Here is a 16938-nt window from a genome sequence, read left to right on the forward strand (position 1 = left end):
GGTCATGTAAAAACACTTGGGAAAACAAAACTTTAGTTTTGTTTATGTTAACCAAACCGTGGGTGTGACTGGAATACTATTTAATAAATGAATCACTAAAATCCAATAATATCCAGTTGCAGAGCCTTTCCAGCAGGGCCAGCCGGAAGCTAGGGCGGGATCCATTATGATTAGGGGCGTGGTTTTGTCTAAGGGTATGAAGTCGCTGTGGCGCATGGTTCTGGGCTTGGCATACATCAGGTGTGTTGCACTAAGTAAAGGTAGACATCATAAATGTTTCAGTGGGGTGATTCGGGATTAGGGGGGATAAAACTCTTAAAGAATCAAATTTACATGAGAAACTACAGGGATACAATACAGAACCGCAACACCATCAGAGTGAAAGTTGTTTTCGGTCTCGAGTGCCATCTAGTGACAAAAGTGGGAGGAATACGCAACACTGACGTACTTATATGAGATTCACATTATTTCGTTTGCCAAATGACTTTATCAGGTGAATGTTGTTTCAGATTTACACATAAATTAACTGTTAAACATTGACATCAAAACAATTGATATTAAGAATGCGGTAACCTTCAAAACTAAATCATAACACTTTCATATGACAATGAGAACAGCCTCCAGTCTAGTAGGCCTATACCCTTCATTTATCAGATCAATAAGATTTAATATGAATGATCCTTTTAATATGTGGATACACTGAGCGATAGACTTAAGTTCACATAAGATGACAATCATTTGACTTCTTGAGCACTTGACCTTTGCTGTAAAATGTAAGTTTATATTTAGTAGAGTCAGAGGGTGTGTGACACTCCAGTGTCTTGTGTTTAAGAAATTTAATACTTGGGGGGGGGGGCACAAAATGAAAAACGTTCCTATTAAACCCTTCTCATTGCTCCTTGCATTCATTTTCCATCACCCTGTGCCACTTGTCTGTCCAGAACACGGGACCATGTCAAATGTAAACACAGCCGCGATGGATCCCACCAAGATGGGGGTCGGCCGGGCGATTGCTGTGCTGACTTCAGGTGGAGATGCCCAAGGTAAGTTTGTCAGTTTTTTTATTTTCTGCTGCTCTTTTACCGACTACTTGTACTACCTGGTACACCCAAGTGTCTTTAGAGATAGTATGGTGGCATCTGAGAGGGTGTCTAAATAGCTAGAGAGAGAACTTATAGTGTTCAAAACAACACAGCGAAGTTAGCGTGGATTAGATAATTGTGTAGTTTTAGTGTTTATCCAGTTACAAAGAGCAAATTGTGTTTGAGCAATTCTGAAAACATGGGTATCAGTTAATAAATAGAATGCATTTATTGCGCTTCAAAATTGTATAATGTAAGGAGTATAAAATAAACATCAGATGTCCAGAAATGTATTGATAAAGTGACAGTGGCACATATTTATTTTCTTGTTTGATTTACTGACTTTTGGATGACTAAGGTCAACATAGCCCTTAGCTTTGGCCTGAACCTGCTCCTGTCCCCTGTCTCATTTTTCGAAATAGAGAGCTAAGTTTAGCACCATTGACCTTCTGAAATCACATAAGGTTATAAAACAACATTTTCTTATTCCTGCAAACCCTGTGATTTTTTTATAACCAGAAGATGTATTTAATTTAGCCGGTCATATAGGGCCTAACAACTGTATTTGAACAAATAACTGCATAACCCTTGAATAAATGGTCATATGTGAATAGATTGTGTAGCAAGATGAAGGTGAGCAAACACAAAATGACTATGATTTGATTTATTAAGCCTGCAACCTTTTGCAGTGAAATTCAAGTTGATATATTTATATTTAGATGAGTCAGTCTTTTCACAGCTGCTATTGAAACTAGATACCATCACTTGCTTTTGTATGCATTCAAAAGGGGCGCAGATGGGACTTTTTAAGTGGGGGACAAAGCTGTCAGAAAATGATTTAAACTCAGTTAGTTATCTTGGGTAATTTGGGCTTTGGCTAGTGCTAAAGAAGTTTAATTAAATGGGGAAGTGGATGAATCAGATCGCGACACCATACTCCCTCCAGCCGTATTCCTTAGATCCTTTGTGTGATTACATACTTTTTTCCTCTACTTGATCTTTAAAAACATAAGCCATTAATAAAACTTTTTTAGTTATTTGGTTGAAGGCATGTTTAATGAAGCCAGAGAATGTAAGCTATTTAACAAAAACCTTTTTGTGTCATATCTGTGATTTTTCTGTTTGCTATAAAGTAAAGTGTGTTGATTCCACAATTTTTGCCAGATGTTGTATATCTTCATGTTATCTGATTTATCTAATCATTCAAAACAGGTGGAGCAAAACCGTTTAAGAAAAGTACCAAATCAGCAAATTGAATCAAATGTTCCTAACTCAAAATAGAAAACTTAGTTAATAAGCTACTATGATGAAAACTGTTTTTTTATCCAAGACCTTAAGAGTTTGTTTATAAATACTTTCAACTGGTTTAAAAAAAAAGACCTACATGTTTGAGTCCAAGTAGTCATGCAATATGTGATATGGGGAATAACCATTGAATTCATGAAAAACATATGCGTCTCCACAACTTCGCACTTCCCTCATGGACTTGCGCATTCTGTTCCGGGGTCTGGGCATCCAGGCAGCCTTTAAAACCCTCTCGCTCCTTTCTACCCATTACTGGTGGCCCAGGATGTCTCAGGATGTCTCTCAGTTCATCCGTGGATGCTCAGTTTGTGCTATTTTTAAAAAAAAACTTTCGGCTACCTGAAGGGAAGCTCATGCCACTGCCCATGCTCGTTTTTGATAGGAAACTTCAAAATGCGCATAAAGTTTAAACTTTAAGTTTTTTTTGTCCGTCTGCTTTGTACCTACTTATTGAGGTTATTATTCTTATGAAAACTATACGCATCTCTTTGTAACTGTTGTTACAAAGCAGTAGTGAAAATACTAATGTGCCTTTGCACAAAAAAGGAAAGACACAGGTAAGTATAAAACTTGACAATCAGAAAAATAAAATGTAGACAGTTTTATAAAACATTGACTGTTAAGAAGACATCAACAAAGATAACATTTACACATACAGCATTACAAGCTTGTGTATAACAAAACAATGAGAACACATTAAGTGAATGGGTCTCAATTACAGAATTATCTTTAGATCATTGGTACATTCCTCACTACCATCTCAATGTCTCTGTTTATTTTGGATCAGCCTGACACTGACTAAAACAAGAATGACAATATGGGAGAGTTTCTGTAAACCACCGTGTCCAAATGACAAATGTATATCTCCAGTCATGTACAGACTAAAACTTTTTTTTTGCTATAACACCACCAGAAGAAGAAGTCTGTCCGCTTAATTCCTGGTGATTTTGAAAGGCGAGAGCAAGTCAACTTTAACTTGAACCATATGATCCTCAGTAAAAGCCCCCTCGAGCACCAACAACAGAGACTTTTTAATTTTCCTCTTAAACTCGTCACACATGAACACATAGAGAATGGGATTCAGAGAGCTGTTCAGATAAGTCAATCCGGATATGAAAGGTATTGCAACTTTAATTTCAGCCAAATACGAAGACCATTTATTCGTTAAAGCAGTTGTGCGAATCATCTGTAGAACATAAAAAGGAAACCAGCATATGAAAAATGCCAAAATCACAGATATGATCCGGAAAGGCCGAAGCTGGTTTGATGCTTTAATGCGTTTCACTCGCAAACCAATAGCTATGTAAGACGATGTAATGATGATGAAGGGAATTAGAAAGCCCACCACAAACCTGTGTATGGTCAGATTGGATATTACACGAGAACAGTATTTCAATCCATTACGTTCCTTTACAGAATAAGCAATGGCAAATGGGATACTGCAGAAGATGGATGAAAGCCACACAAACACACAGATGAGTCTTGCTTTGACTAGATTCCGTTTATTCTGAGCCCACGCGACCAGCCATGTGCACAGACATCGATCCAGACTGATAACTGTCAGAAAGAAAACGCTCGCAAACATATTTTGCAGTTTCAAAAAATAGGTGAATTTACACATGAAGTTGCCCATGGGCCAAACTTTCTCTTGAAAGATTTCAATGATTTGGAAGATCAAGCTCAAAATGGAAATGAAGTCTGCGATTGCCAAGTTGAGAAACCAAGTGGAGTTGACTGTCGTCTTAATTTTGTAGCCGGTCACAAAGATGACAAGCCCATTTCCAATCACACCCGTGACAAAGATGACAAAATATAAGCATATTCTGAAGATGTCCGTTTTTGATAAACCCATCAGCTCTGTGGAGTGAGTTCGGTTTATCAGATTTTGAGGTCCCAGAGTGGTGTTCTCTTCACAACGAAAGAAGAGATGTCTCGTGAATACAAAATGTACAGTAAAAACATCAATCCTGTTTTAGTTTTCTTAGTTTACAGTCTTTAAACACTACAAAAGTGTTTTAAAATAGAAATCAATTTGCTTCATTATACATGTAAGAGTATTAAGTATAGATACTATAAACTCTTACCCATTTTCTTCTTTTTGTCTTTGGGATATTTTCAAAATCCACAAAGTCTCCGCATGAATGATTGGTGTCCGTTTGTCTTTGCGTAATTGAGAGATTATGGGTGGGGTGATGATGTTGGAAGGCTGCGGGCGGTTCTAAGATCTTCTTCTGCTTAACCATCATGGAAGATGTGAAACAAGAAAGGACCGTGATGTTTTTTGTAAACCAGGACCACTATTATTATAGTTTATTTATATTTACTTTCCTATTTAGTTCCTTCTTTGTGATTATTGAGGATAGTCTCTCCACAGTATATGGCCAAACATTAAAACAAAGTCTATATGTGTTTTTTGACAGACAGTTATGCAATGTTTAGCCACACGTTCTCCTTAATGTCCAGGAAATGGCGAACAACTAGTTTTGTGTTACGCAGTGAGGGAAACGGGTTCCTGTACACATTAGTGTGTCACATGTTACATCTGAGATTTTCAGTCTCAGTTCACTCTATCATTTTATACTCAACCTCAATACATTGCATGTCTGATTTTATCACTCTTAAAAAATACAAACCATTAAAAAAATAAACAATTTTCTAATTTAACCCAACGGCTGGGTTTGTCCTTTTCTGACCCAAAGCTGGGCTGGAATTCACAAAGCATTTTTTTAGAGTGTATGAAAACCATGCAAAACATTTTAAACTGTATTATTAACCAGATTATTTTACATATGCGTAAAGTTGAGTTATGCGGTCATGCGGTGAGTTATGCGGAAAACACATAAGGCATGATTGTAGCAAAAACAAGTATAGGGTTTGAAACATTAAGACATTCATGGAGTTTGTATAAGCGCAGTATTCAAATCTAGCTACATATTTTTGTACTGAGTCATTGATGATGGAAGGGACGCTACAGGAGATGGATGAAAGCCACACAAACACACAGATGATTCTGTCTTTGATTAGAGTCAGTTAAATCTGACCCCAAATGATCTCCCATGTGCACAGACATCGATCCAGACTGATAACGGTCAGAAAGAAAACGCTCGCAAACATATTTTGCAGTTTCACAAAGGCCATGAATTTATGAAGTCACTTGTAAGCCAAACCCTTTAGAAAGGGGCAGCAATAACGATGATAGAGAAGACTCAAATTGAAATGAAGTCTGCCATCGCCAAATTGAGAAACCAAATACAGTTGACTGTCATCTTCATTTTGTAGCCGGTCACAAAAATGACAAGCCCATTTACAGACACAAAACCATTGCAAGTCAAATGGTTCCCGTGTTGATTGGTTACCAACATTCTTCAAAATATCTTCTTTTGTCTTCTGTGGAAGAAAGAAAGTCAAATAGATTTGAAATAAGAACAGAGTGAGTAAACAATGACTGAATTATTATTTGTGGGTGAACTGCATGTCCCTCTAACTTGTTACCTGTAGATCAAGATTAAACTGCACTTGCATTACAGCCTAAACAGGCTAAAATCACTCCTAAATTTTTATCTTGATATAGCAGTCTACAATCAGAGACAGCACCACAGACATATTTGATCATTTAGAGATTTCCGCAGAAGTCAAAGAGGAAAATAAAGCTTGACTTTAAGCTAAATTGTCAGTTTATAATTTTTTAAATAATTATTTTATATCCATCTTTCCACTTGTAAGTGATAAACTGTTTTTGTAAAATAGGCACTGTAATGTACGAAGATGCACTGATCAAGAAGGGAAGGCCTGCCATGAGCATATGTGTAAAGAACCCAGATGCATCTTTGGGTTTGGGTCCACAGACGGCAATGGCATGCTTTAGCAGATTACCGAAAACACAAACACAGATGATTTTCGCTCGGACTAGAGTCTGTTTATTCTGAGCCTATATAAGACCAACTTGATTTGTGAACTATTTAAACTTCCACACAAAGTCTAAAATAAAGTATATACATGTTTTTGTTCTTTAGCTGACCAACAGTGATGCAAAATTTGGCCACATGTTCCCCTTCTCTTATGAAAATTAACCATAGTGTGAAGTAACAATGTCTTTTGGTATATTCAGTACTATTGACAAAATCATGGTTTTATTACAGTAAATGGTTGTATCTGCGAAAAGTGAACAACAAGTTTGGGGGTGTTACGCAGTGAGGGAAATGGGTTTCTGTAGAAGCCTTTTTACATATCCACATATAACTGTTTTACTTTTTCGTTCTCAGTTCAACATATTATTTTCTTCTTAACCTTACATTGTTGTAAATTGTTGTAAAACATGTACAGTAAATGCACGCCAGATATTCTGTAATTTATTGCAGTAAAAAAAGCAAAAATCATGTACCAATTAATAATTTTTTATGTTGAAAATATGAAATTTGTTTGTGCAATAACAGCACAATAGCAAAGTTGTTACTGAAGAAACACATGGATGTTAAATGGAAAAAAGACAAAATGTCTGGTATGATTGGGAATTTATATAACTATTAAGAGCTTAACCATTACAATTTCTGAGAAACGCCCGATATTTGGAATCGACACCCGAACACACTTTTATAAGAAAAAGAAATACACCCTCCCTCATCATTTGCTCCGCCCTCAAATAGCGAGCGTGCTTTTCAAGCAGGAATTAAATCTTTATCATAGCTAAAGCAAAATGTTCTAGCAAAACAATAACGTAGTAGAACAAAAAAGTGAAGATGATGCAAGAGTATAGCATACCAGCTCCAGATAAATAATGAAACAAAACAGTTGCTACATCTAACATTGACAATCTCTCTGATTATAATCACTTTTCATACGTCCTATCTTCTCTCCACTGAGCCTTTCCCATAGTAACTCGTATCCACACGCATCTCCGCTGCTGGAAATCCTATCTAACTCGGGCCCGACTCCTGAAAAATTACCTTTATCTTGTTAAATTTATACTCTTCTTTTTACACCCCCCTGTCCTTTGCTGTTTAAGTAATCGCAGCTCTTTTGACAGTCTATCTCCAAATGTAATTCTTGCATTGCTCACTCTATCCTCCTCTGACATTATTAAGCTCCCTATTTCCGATTGGCTATGAGTGTGTTATGATGTCAAGTGGTTCACAATCTTAAACCAAGTAAGTCAAAATATTAATACAAAAAACTAAAAGGAAAAAATTACGTAATTGTAAATGCTCAACATCACAAACTATGTGAAGGAGGATCATGGTGATGATTTTGCTAAATGTGTTTTTGTTTACATTTATCATGCATTCCATGTGTGGTTTAGGTAAAAGCTTTCATTAAAATACCTTGTATTCTTTGCATCTGCTATAGATGTATTGGCTGTTTGTGTGTCCAAGACAATTTACAATGGCATAACCTTCCAAACAATAAATATCCTTCTGTGCATGTATGGGAAAACGTTTTCTCCAAAATACAAATGTATCCAAACATCAAGAGACAAATATTGAAACTTCGCTCTGTTTGCTAACAGATACAAAGAGGATTGTGTTTGAACTTGTGTGTCTGCTGATTGGTTCCTGTGCCTCTGAGAGGTATGAACAACTGGAGCAGTTAGAATATCCAGATGATCTTCAGTAATAGACTCCTCGAGCACAAGCAGCAAAAACATTTAAACTCATCACACTGAACTCACTCAGAACTGGGCCAAGACAGCTGTTCAGATAAACCAAAGACAAAATTCTTAATTTTTTCTTGAACACTGTCAATCCAGTTATTCTTAACTGCACTTGTGTGACACAACTGTTAAACATAAGGAAACCAGCATATGAAAAAGGCTTGGAAAGGCTGAAGACGTTTTCCAATCTGAAGGCGTTTTACTTGCACACCAATAGCTAAGTATTAGGATAAACTGATGAAGAAGGGAATTGGTAAGCCCACCATAAACAATAACAACAATGTAGGGAAACAAAACTAAAATGTAAATTAAATCTGCAATCGCCAAGTTGAGATGCGCAAAGAAAAATGAAATTCAGACGATAACAGTCACCATAAAAAATCTACAAGTAATAGAGTTTCTTACTAAGCCCATCATCGCCACGTACCTGATGACCCGTCTAACCAGTTGCCAGAGCCGGCAAAACCGTGAGTCACCCTGGGAGTGCTGGTGGAGATCGAGGGCATAGAGGGAAGCCAGAGCCACACCCACCGCTGAGGGTGTGCTGCAACTGGCCTCTGGCATAACGGACTGTATGAATGAGGACGATTTCTGCTGCCTACTGCTCCGGCTGAACCCGCCCAGCTCTCCATCAGCCAGCACCTCCTCTCCAGCCTCCAAGAAGGTCCTGCCCGTCCTTCCTTTCCCCCCTCCTCTGTTGAGCCAGCCAATTAGATTCAACAATCCATCAGCCCTGGGTCTGCTGGCACCTGGAGAAACCATAACTCAACCTCTGCAAGCCATCGCCATTGGGTCAGATGAGCTTTGGGATCTCCGGCCACCAGCTACCTTTGGGGTTGAGTATCCCATGTCTCTGCCTCCAGCCTCCGAGACCCAGACTCCACCTCAGCCTTCCGACCCATCAGCTACACCTGCTCCTGCCTCCCACATCTCCACTGTGGTTCATCATCGCACCAGCTCCACCAAGCTCCCTCGTCCCTCCGGCTCCGCCTTGGTCAGTTGTCGACCATCCGCCGCCTCGGGCCTCCAATTCTCTGGCTACGCCTCGTCACCCCGCCTCTATGGCTCCGCCCCTGGCTGGTCTCTGGGTCAACATCTGGATCCTCCTGCTCCGGCCACTTTACTGGCTCCTCCCCCATTCATCACCACCCTGACTCCCTGGATTGTCCCCTTTTTCAGTTCCCTGCCCCTTGCCTGCCCCTCGTCCACTTCCTGAGCTCTGCCCTCCCTCCTCTGTGGGACTGCTCGTCAAACAGATCAAACTGTTTTTTGTCTAGTATGCCAATCACCTACCAAAACCTCATGCCTTCTGCAAAATATGTTTTGTTTAAATATTTAAACATAAATCAGTGAATTCATACAGTAATTGGGTAAAATTATAATTTTATGGCAGGACCATTATTTAGTCTTGCAAGTCCAGATAAAACATTATTTCCTGACGATAAATTGTTTGATTTATCCAACCGTACGTTTTGTGTTAATTTGCTTTTTGCCTCTGTCCACTCACCTATCTGCGACCCTGTTCAAAACGCCTTCAACTTTAGTTCAGAACGTGCAGTGGGAAAGAGTAATAAATGACTTCATGCTCAGTAATAACACAATCTGAGGATGAAGAACTGAGATGTCATGTGAGGATAGAGTTTACAGCAGACCCTCTCAAATTCTAGGGGCCCAAAAGGGGGTATGCTGGGGTTGGGACACTACGAGATGGGGAATGGAGGGGTTGCATACTGATAAAATGTATATGTTAAACAGTAAGTCTCTTTGGGTGAAAGTGTCCACCAAAAGTGTAAATGTTTGTGTTTTGCAGGAATGAATGCAGCTGTGAGGGCCACTGTCAGGGTAGGCCTGTACACTGGAGCTAAAGTGTTTTTCGTGCATGAGGTATGTTATTATATATGAGAGACTATTTATGAGAATAATAAGTAGTAGTATGCGTCTTGTGTTAGTAATGTGAAATGAGAGCAGAAATTTGCCAGTGTTTGTTGAAGTATGTTTTTAAAGGGATGGTTCACCCCAAAATCACAAATTCTCTCATTATATTTTCAATGCCGTGTTGATAAAAACAATAAAAAAATAATTGGAGAAATATCTCCGTGGTTTTGTGTCCATGTGCTGACATGGGAGCCAGTGCTGTTTGGTTACACGCTTTTTTCAAATTTCTTCTTTTGGGTCATGCAGATACAAAATTATATTTCAGTGATAAAATAATTAACATTTTTGGGTGAACTGTCGCTTTAAGTGCAAAAAGCATAATAAAAAAACGACAGCAAAGAGCCCTGTTGTAATTTACTAAATGTTATGGATGTTCAATGTGCGCAGGGCTATCAGGGATTGGTTGATGGAGGGGATCACATTCGTCCTGCTACTTGGGAGAGTGTGTCCATGATGCTACAGCTGGTGAACCTACACTTACGGACACTAGAAAGGATCAAACTGTGTTTTATTTTATAGAGCCTCCTGATTGTGTCTTATCTTTAAAGGGGGGTACAGTCATTGGCAGTGCCCGATGTATGGATTTCCAGGCCAGGGAGGGACGTTTGAAAGCTGCCTACAATCTTGTCAAGCTGGGCATCACTAACCTTTGTGTTATCGGTGGTGATGGCAGTTTAACTGGTGCCAATATATTTCGGACCGAATGGAGCGACTTACTGAAAGATCTGGTTACCAAGGGTAAGAATCTTTTACCACATGAAAATACCAACTTGTAATCCATACCGAAGATATTCTTAAAGGGTAGTTCACCCAAAAATGAATATTCTGTCATTTACTCACCCTCATGTCCTTTCAAACCTGTATGACTTTCTTTCTTCTTCAGAACACAGAAGAAGGTATTTTAACAATGAATATATAACTTTGTTACACTGTATATGTAACTTATATATAACAATGTGTATGCAACTTTATTACACTGATGAAGACTAGGATTCTGCTTCAATTTGTTGTATGCTGTATGCTTCTATTCGCACACAGGTCGTATTACCAAGGAGGAAGCCAAAAATTCATCTCATCTGAACATTGTGGGCATGGTGGGCTCTATCGACAATGACTTCTGCGGAACGGACATGACTATCGGCACAGACTCTGCCCTGCATCGCATCATCGAGGTGGTGGACAGCATCACTACAACGGCACAGAGGTTGTGAACATGAGCACTTTGTCCTATTATGGGATGTTTAATGAATATATTAAAATTATGATGCGTTTGCTGTTCTTTACAGCCACCAACGTGCATTCATCCTCGAGGTCATGGGAAGACATTGTGGGTAGGAGGACTACATACATTTTTGTAATGATTTCATATGAAAATGTTTGAGAGGTGGTACAATTTGTGTATTTCACCGACGTTGTGTGTGTTTTAGTTACTTAGCTCTGGTTACTGCTCTTTCCTGCGGTGCTGATTGGGTATTTATACCTGAGATGCCCCCCGATGATGGGTGGGAGGATCACTTGTGCAGAAGACTCACGGAGGTACAAAGAAACGGACAACACACATTAATAAAACATACGCTAGTTTATAATGGTTTATATTCTCCTTACAGACTAGAAACACGGGTTCTCGTCTCAATGTGATCATTGTGGCTGAGGGAGCAATCAATAAAGAAGGAAAGCCAATCACTTGTGACCACTTAAGAGAGGTAACTGATCCAAATTTGTATTATGGTCAGATACTGACATATTATGGTGTAGTATTTTAGTAAACACATTGATATCTGTTCTTATTTATGAACAGTTGGTGACAAAGAGGCTGGGGTTTGATACTCGTGCCACTATCTTGGGTCATGTGCAGAGAGGCGGCACACCCTCAGCGTTTGACCGAGTGCTTGTGAGTGCATATTTTTTTCTTTTTCAGTCGTTATCTCTCTCACTCGCTGTCTCTTTCACCCTGTTTTGTTATTTCAGGGCAGTAGAATGGGGGTGGAGGCCGTGATGGCGTTGCTAGAAGCGACTCCAGAAACCCCTGCCTGTGTGGTCAGTTTGTCTGGAAACCAAGCTGTCAGACTTCCCCTGATGGAGTGTGTGCAAGTGGTGTGTAAACACTCACAGTGATCTTACTGTATGTAATAATCTTACTTTAAAAGGTTATTCGGATTCTTTCTTTTTGCTGGCGAATAAGTGTGCAACAAAATAATATGATAAACTGTGTTATGCGGATATGGATACGGCAGGATTCTTCTTGAAACATATATTTTTTACATTTTATAAAAACATGTTTTAATTTTTATATTTAAATACATATTTGATATCATATATAGGACATTTTTATTTTTGATATTAAGGGAATAGTTAACCTAAGAATACAAATTTAAAACCTGTACATGACTCTTATTTATATAGAACACAAAAGAAGATATTTTGAGAAATGTCTAGGAGCCTGTGTTGTGTGCTTGCAAGCGTTCTTCAAAAGATTTTCTTTTGTGTTCTGGGGAAGAAAAAAGTCATACAGGTTTGGAATTACATAAAGGGGAGTAAATAATGAAATAATATTTACTTATGGGTGATCTGTGGTCCTTTTTGTCAAATGTTTTTTTTAAACCTGTGTGCTGTATAGGGGCCAGAATGACATACTGTGTGCCATAAATGATTTTCTGTCCCATAAAATTCTCCTTTTTTTATTTAGACCAAGGATGTCACAGTTGCTATGAAAGAACGACGATTTGATGATGCTGTGAAACTCAGGGGAAAGTATGTCTGCCTGTTCTTTCACATGTAATTGTTTGGCTTTATGTATTTACATCATCACTCTCTAATGAAGCGAGAATGTGTCTCTGCAGGAGTTTTGAAAATAACTGGAACACATATAAACTCTTGGCTCATGTGCGGGTACCAGACACCAAAGTGAGCAGAATCTAAATGAAAAAAAGAGAATGTTTTTGTTATATTTATTAATGCACTCAAGTTTGCTTCAACTTTGTGCTGTTCATCTCTTTCTTTCTTTAGAGCAACATTAATGTGGCTATTTTGAACGTGGGTGCTCCCTGTGCTGGCATGAACGCTGCTGTGCGTTCGGCTGTCAGGATTGGCATCATCCAGGGTCACAACATGCTTGCGGTTCATGATGGCTTTGAGGGCCTGGCAGAGGCAAAGGTAAGCAGTGTAATCTTCTTGTGTAAGGGCATCGTTCTATGATGTTAACAATTTCAGCAATGATTTTGCTCATGTGTGTGCGATTTATTTAGATTGAGCCTATTTCCTGGAACACTGTTGGAGATTGGACAGGACAAGGTGGCTCTGTTTTGGGCACCAAAAGGTATTTGGACTTATGTAGAAAAGTGGTGGGTCATGTTTGTTCTGATAAGGTTAACATTTATAAAATAAATGTCATTTTGGTCATTAAGTGTGTCAAAAATATGCAATAATTTTGTTATGAAATATCCAAAAACCACTTGCACAGTGTTTCCCTTGTCTCCTTTGTAACTGTCACATATCAGTGACTTTATATACACACTGTCCTCAGTTTCAGGTTGTAGAAACTACAGCAACATGCAAATGTGGAAGTGGCGGTTATACAGCATCTTGGACACAGCTGTTTTGTGGTTCAGTTATGGATCACGATTACTTGTTGGCGAGTAAAGAAAATCCTAAAAAACGTAAACGTAGGCCAAATGTGGCAAGCAGGCTTATGGATATATGTAGGAATAAAAAAGGATTAATATTAGCGTGGTGTTTTTGAATTGGAGAGAGCTTCGCAACCAACTTGTTCTCGCATGTGTTAAGAATCCCCTCTCGCATGTGTTTTAATAGACATGTAACTTACTTGGCGGGTTATACTTATAAAATTAGGTATGTAGGTATATTGGTTTTTTTTGTGTTTCAGTAACGCGGTCTGGTCTATCAGTGTTTCCCTTGTCTCCCTTGTTATTGTCGCATATAAAATTTACTTTTTAAACGACAACTGTTTGACTGTTTTAAACACTTAAAACTGTGCAGCATTGCGCTACATGTAATGCCACTGTAGAAACAACATGGCTAAAACCATGTAAGGGGACATGCGGTGTATAGATAGAAACAGCTCATTCTAAGGTAATAAAAACATAATGCTTCATTAAGTAAGCTCTTTATACTCCCCAAAAGACATAGTTATTTATATTATATTCCATTCCTGTCAATAGATCCTCTAAGAAATTACACACTGGAGCTTTTACTTTTGGTTAAAAAAGTTGGTACTGTGCTGGGTCGCCACTTAAGTCCAATGTTAAATCCAATTCTATGCAATAATGACCAGTTGGAAATCTGAGCTTTAGAATCATGTCTTGATCTTTCTCAATAAAGATTCTACATTTCTGCATCATATGAAAATGTCTCCTTTTCTCTTTTGCTTGTGCAGAGTATTACCTGGAAAGTACTTGGAAGAGATCAGCTTAAATATTGCCAAGTACAATATTCACGCTCTGGTCATCATTGGAGGTTTTGAGGCAAGTGACCCCGAATATCATGAAGAAGTTATTATACTTATTTACATAAATGCATTCAGTAGACATGTTGCATTAAAAGCTGCCATATTTCTGATCTTCCATTTTCAGGCGTTTTCAGGTGGCCTGGAGTTGGTTCAAGGCAGAGAGAAGTATGAAGAGTTGTGTATTCCCATTGTGGTCCTCCCAGCTACCGTATCTAACAACGTTCCTGGCTCAGACTTTAGCATCGGCGCCGACACGGCCCTCAACACCATCACCACGGTTAGCAAAATAACAGAGACTGTGAAAAAAAGTAAAAATCAAGTTGGCCATGTCCTCATACTAGCTCTTATCCCTCTGTAGACTTGTGACAGGATCAAGCAGTCCGCAGCTGGCACTAAGCGACGTGTGTTTATTATTGAGACTATGGGAGGATACTGTGGCTATTTAGCTACGATGGCTGGCCTCGCTGCAGGAGCAGATGCTGCTTATATATATGAAGAGAAATTTGGCATTCGGGACCTAGAGGTAAATTTGAAAAAACTTAATGAATGTCACAATTGATTGGATTTGTTTAAATTTCACCAATCTTTTGTTTTATAGGCAAATGTGGAGCATCTTGTTGAGAAGATGAAAACCACAGTTAAGAGAGGATTAATTCTCAGGTTTGACATTTAAATATAAAAAAGAGTTTTAGCTTGTTTTTGCTTTTAAGATGAAACTGTTATTTGGGGCGAAACACCAACTGGGGATCTTATCATCATTATCGTATGTTGTAGAAATGAGAACTGCAATTCTAACTACACCACTGACTTCATCTTTAACCTGTACTCAGAGGAAGGAAAAGGTGTATTCGACTGCCGTAAAAACGTCCTTGGCCATATGCAGCAGGTTAGATGATCACAAACCCTGTGAACTCTTTTGATTCACTTGATCACTTCACAACTCACTTGATTTGACATTTAACATGTTTTTTGTTTTTAGGGTGGCACCCCTACCCCTTTTGACAGAAACCTTGCCACCAAGATGGGTGCTAAGTCTGTGCTCTGGCTAACAGAGAAACTGAAGGAGTGCTATAGACATGGTGAGAATATATTCATTATTATGTTATATAATTCAGTAATTTTTTTATAACCAGAACGTATTGTGAACTTTTTTTTACTTTATGTACAGGACGAATTTTTGCCAACACTCCAGATTCTGCATGTATGTTGGGAATGAGAAAGAGAGGCCTGATGCTACAGCCTCTTGCTGAACTTAAGGAACAAACAGATTTCGAGTAAGAACCAATGATTCATAATCTCGTTTGCGTGACATAATTCAGTACTGTATCACAATAAAATTCTTAATTTTACTTTCTCCTCCAAAAATCACCCTTATCTCTTTCTCCAAGGCACCGTGTAGCAAAGAGCCAGTGGTGGTTGAAGCTGAGGCCTATTATGAAGATCTTGGCCAAGTATAAAATTAATCTGGACACCTCTGAGCATGCTCTGATGGAACATGTCATCAGTGTGAAGCTTCCAGTACACATCTCAAAGTAATGATGAGCAAGAATAATGGCCATGTTTTGACTACACCGCAAATCATTTTGCATACATGGATTTATTGATGACTTTGAATGTTTCAAATCGTTTTTGTCTTATTATCTGTATTCACCTATCAGTTTTATTCCTTTCTGTAGTTTGTATTAAGAACATCTGTGGTGACAGGGTAATATTGTACTGTCAATATCTGAATTAAAATAGTCTTATTATGAAGTATCTTTGTCTGTTATACTATTTTGTAATATCTGCTATTTTAAAGATGCAAAAACTTATTTTGAACACAGAAACTATCTCAAGGAAAATCTTAGATTAAGGTTGGAGTGTGAGGCTTTTTTTATACTCTGAAAGAGTATACGACAACACGGTTACACACTTCACTAACTAAAGGCAAAACTTAGCTCTTTGTTGCCAGTTTAATTGAAAAACAATACACAAACTAACTAAACTTACTTGCACTCGTGTCATTTAAAACCTTTATGACTTTCTTTTTTTGTGGAACGCAAAAGAAGATATTTTGAGAAATGTCTCTGTGATTTTGTGACCATACAATGGAGGTCAATGGTGGCCAGTGTTCTTTAGATACCATTATTCTTATAAATATCTTCTTCTGTGTTCTACAGACTTGCACAGGAAATTAAACACAAAGATTATTACACACAGATTGTGTATTGACCTAAATTACTGACAAAAACCTTTTTCTCCATTCAAAGGACAATGTTCACCACCAGATGTCAGTCTTGAATGATTCATCCTCGACTTAATGTGAATAAATCTATCCGTATATTCATCTTAGTCAATTTACAGTTGCATTTACCCTCCAGTTTGTCTTGGTATATATGCAGTGTTTAACTGGGAAGCTTTTATAAACCTTTAAACAACCCTTTGCCGTTTCATATATTCTACCGTTGTGAGGCTTTTTGCATTTAGAAACCGTCTTCGTAACTGTGAAACATCAAGATAGACGA

General features: G+C 38.3%; 2 protein-coding genes across 3 annotated transcripts; one reads left to right on the forward strand and one right to left on the reverse strand.

The window, feature by feature from the left end:
* Positions 1 to 134: 134 nt before the first annotated feature.
* Positions 135 to 16188, forward strand: pfkma (phosphofructokinase, muscle a). Of its 2 annotated transcripts, none has more exons than XM_079478032.1 (23): positions 135 to 493; positions 942 to 1043; positions 9845 to 9918; positions 10357 to 10434; positions 10518 to 10707; positions 11008 to 11173; positions 11256 to 11300; positions 11397 to 11505; positions 11577 to 11672; positions 11768 to 11860; positions 11938 to 12063; positions 12656 to 12720; positions 12810 to 12873; positions 12976 to 13122; positions 13215 to 13285; positions 14363 to 14450; positions 14559 to 14711; positions 14793 to 14957; positions 15033 to 15094; positions 15209 to 15320; positions 15414 to 15513; positions 15603 to 15708; positions 15823 to 16188. In XM_079478032.1, the coding sequence occupies exons 1-23, from the start codon at positions 481 to 483 to the stop codon at positions 15968 to 15970; spliced, it is 2373 nt and encodes a 790-aa protein (XP_079334158.1). In that variant the 5' UTR covers positions 135 to 480; the 3' UTR covers positions 15971 to 16188. The 2 variants fall into 2 exon arrangements, with proteins under 2 accessions (XP_079334158.1, XP_079334157.1); XM_079478031.1 differs by having other exon boundaries at positions 187 to 260.
* On the reverse strand, positions 2975 to 4566 carry LOC306906539 (C3a anaphylatoxin chemotactic receptor-like). Its single transcript, XM_079478036.1, has 2 exons — positions 4472 to 4566; positions 2975 to 4295 (listed from the first exon to the last, which is right to left on the reverse strand). Exons 1-2 carry the CDS (start codon positions 4473 to 4475, stop codon positions 3319 to 3321), a joined length of 981 nt encoding a protein of 326 aa, XP_079334162.1. The 5' UTR covers positions 4476 to 4566; the 3' UTR covers positions 2975 to 3318.
* Positions 16189 to 16938: the final 750 nt, after the last annotated feature.

The sequence above is a fragment of the Barbatula barbatula genome (genome assembly GCF_947034865.1).
Source record: "Barbatula barbatula genome assembly, chromosome: 17".
Taxonomy (NCBI): Eukaryota; Metazoa; Chordata; class Actinopteri; order Cypriniformes; family Nemacheilidae; genus Barbatula; species Barbatula barbatula.

Bases quoted from the DNA above. Each gene is read 5' to 3' on its own strand.
- pfkma (XM_079478031.1), top strand. From the start codon at position 197: ATGAAGTCGCTGTGGCGCATGGTTCTGGGCTTGGCATACATCAGGTGT. The intron at 1,044-9,844 runs GTAAGTTTGTCA...TGTGTTTTGCAG, and splicing joins TTCAGGTGGAGATGCCCAAG to GAATGAATGCAGCTGTGAGG. The intron at 13,123-13,214 runs GTAAGCAGTGTA...CGATTTATTTAG, and splicing joins AGGGCCTGGCAGAGGCAAAG to ATTGAGCCTATTTCCTGGAA.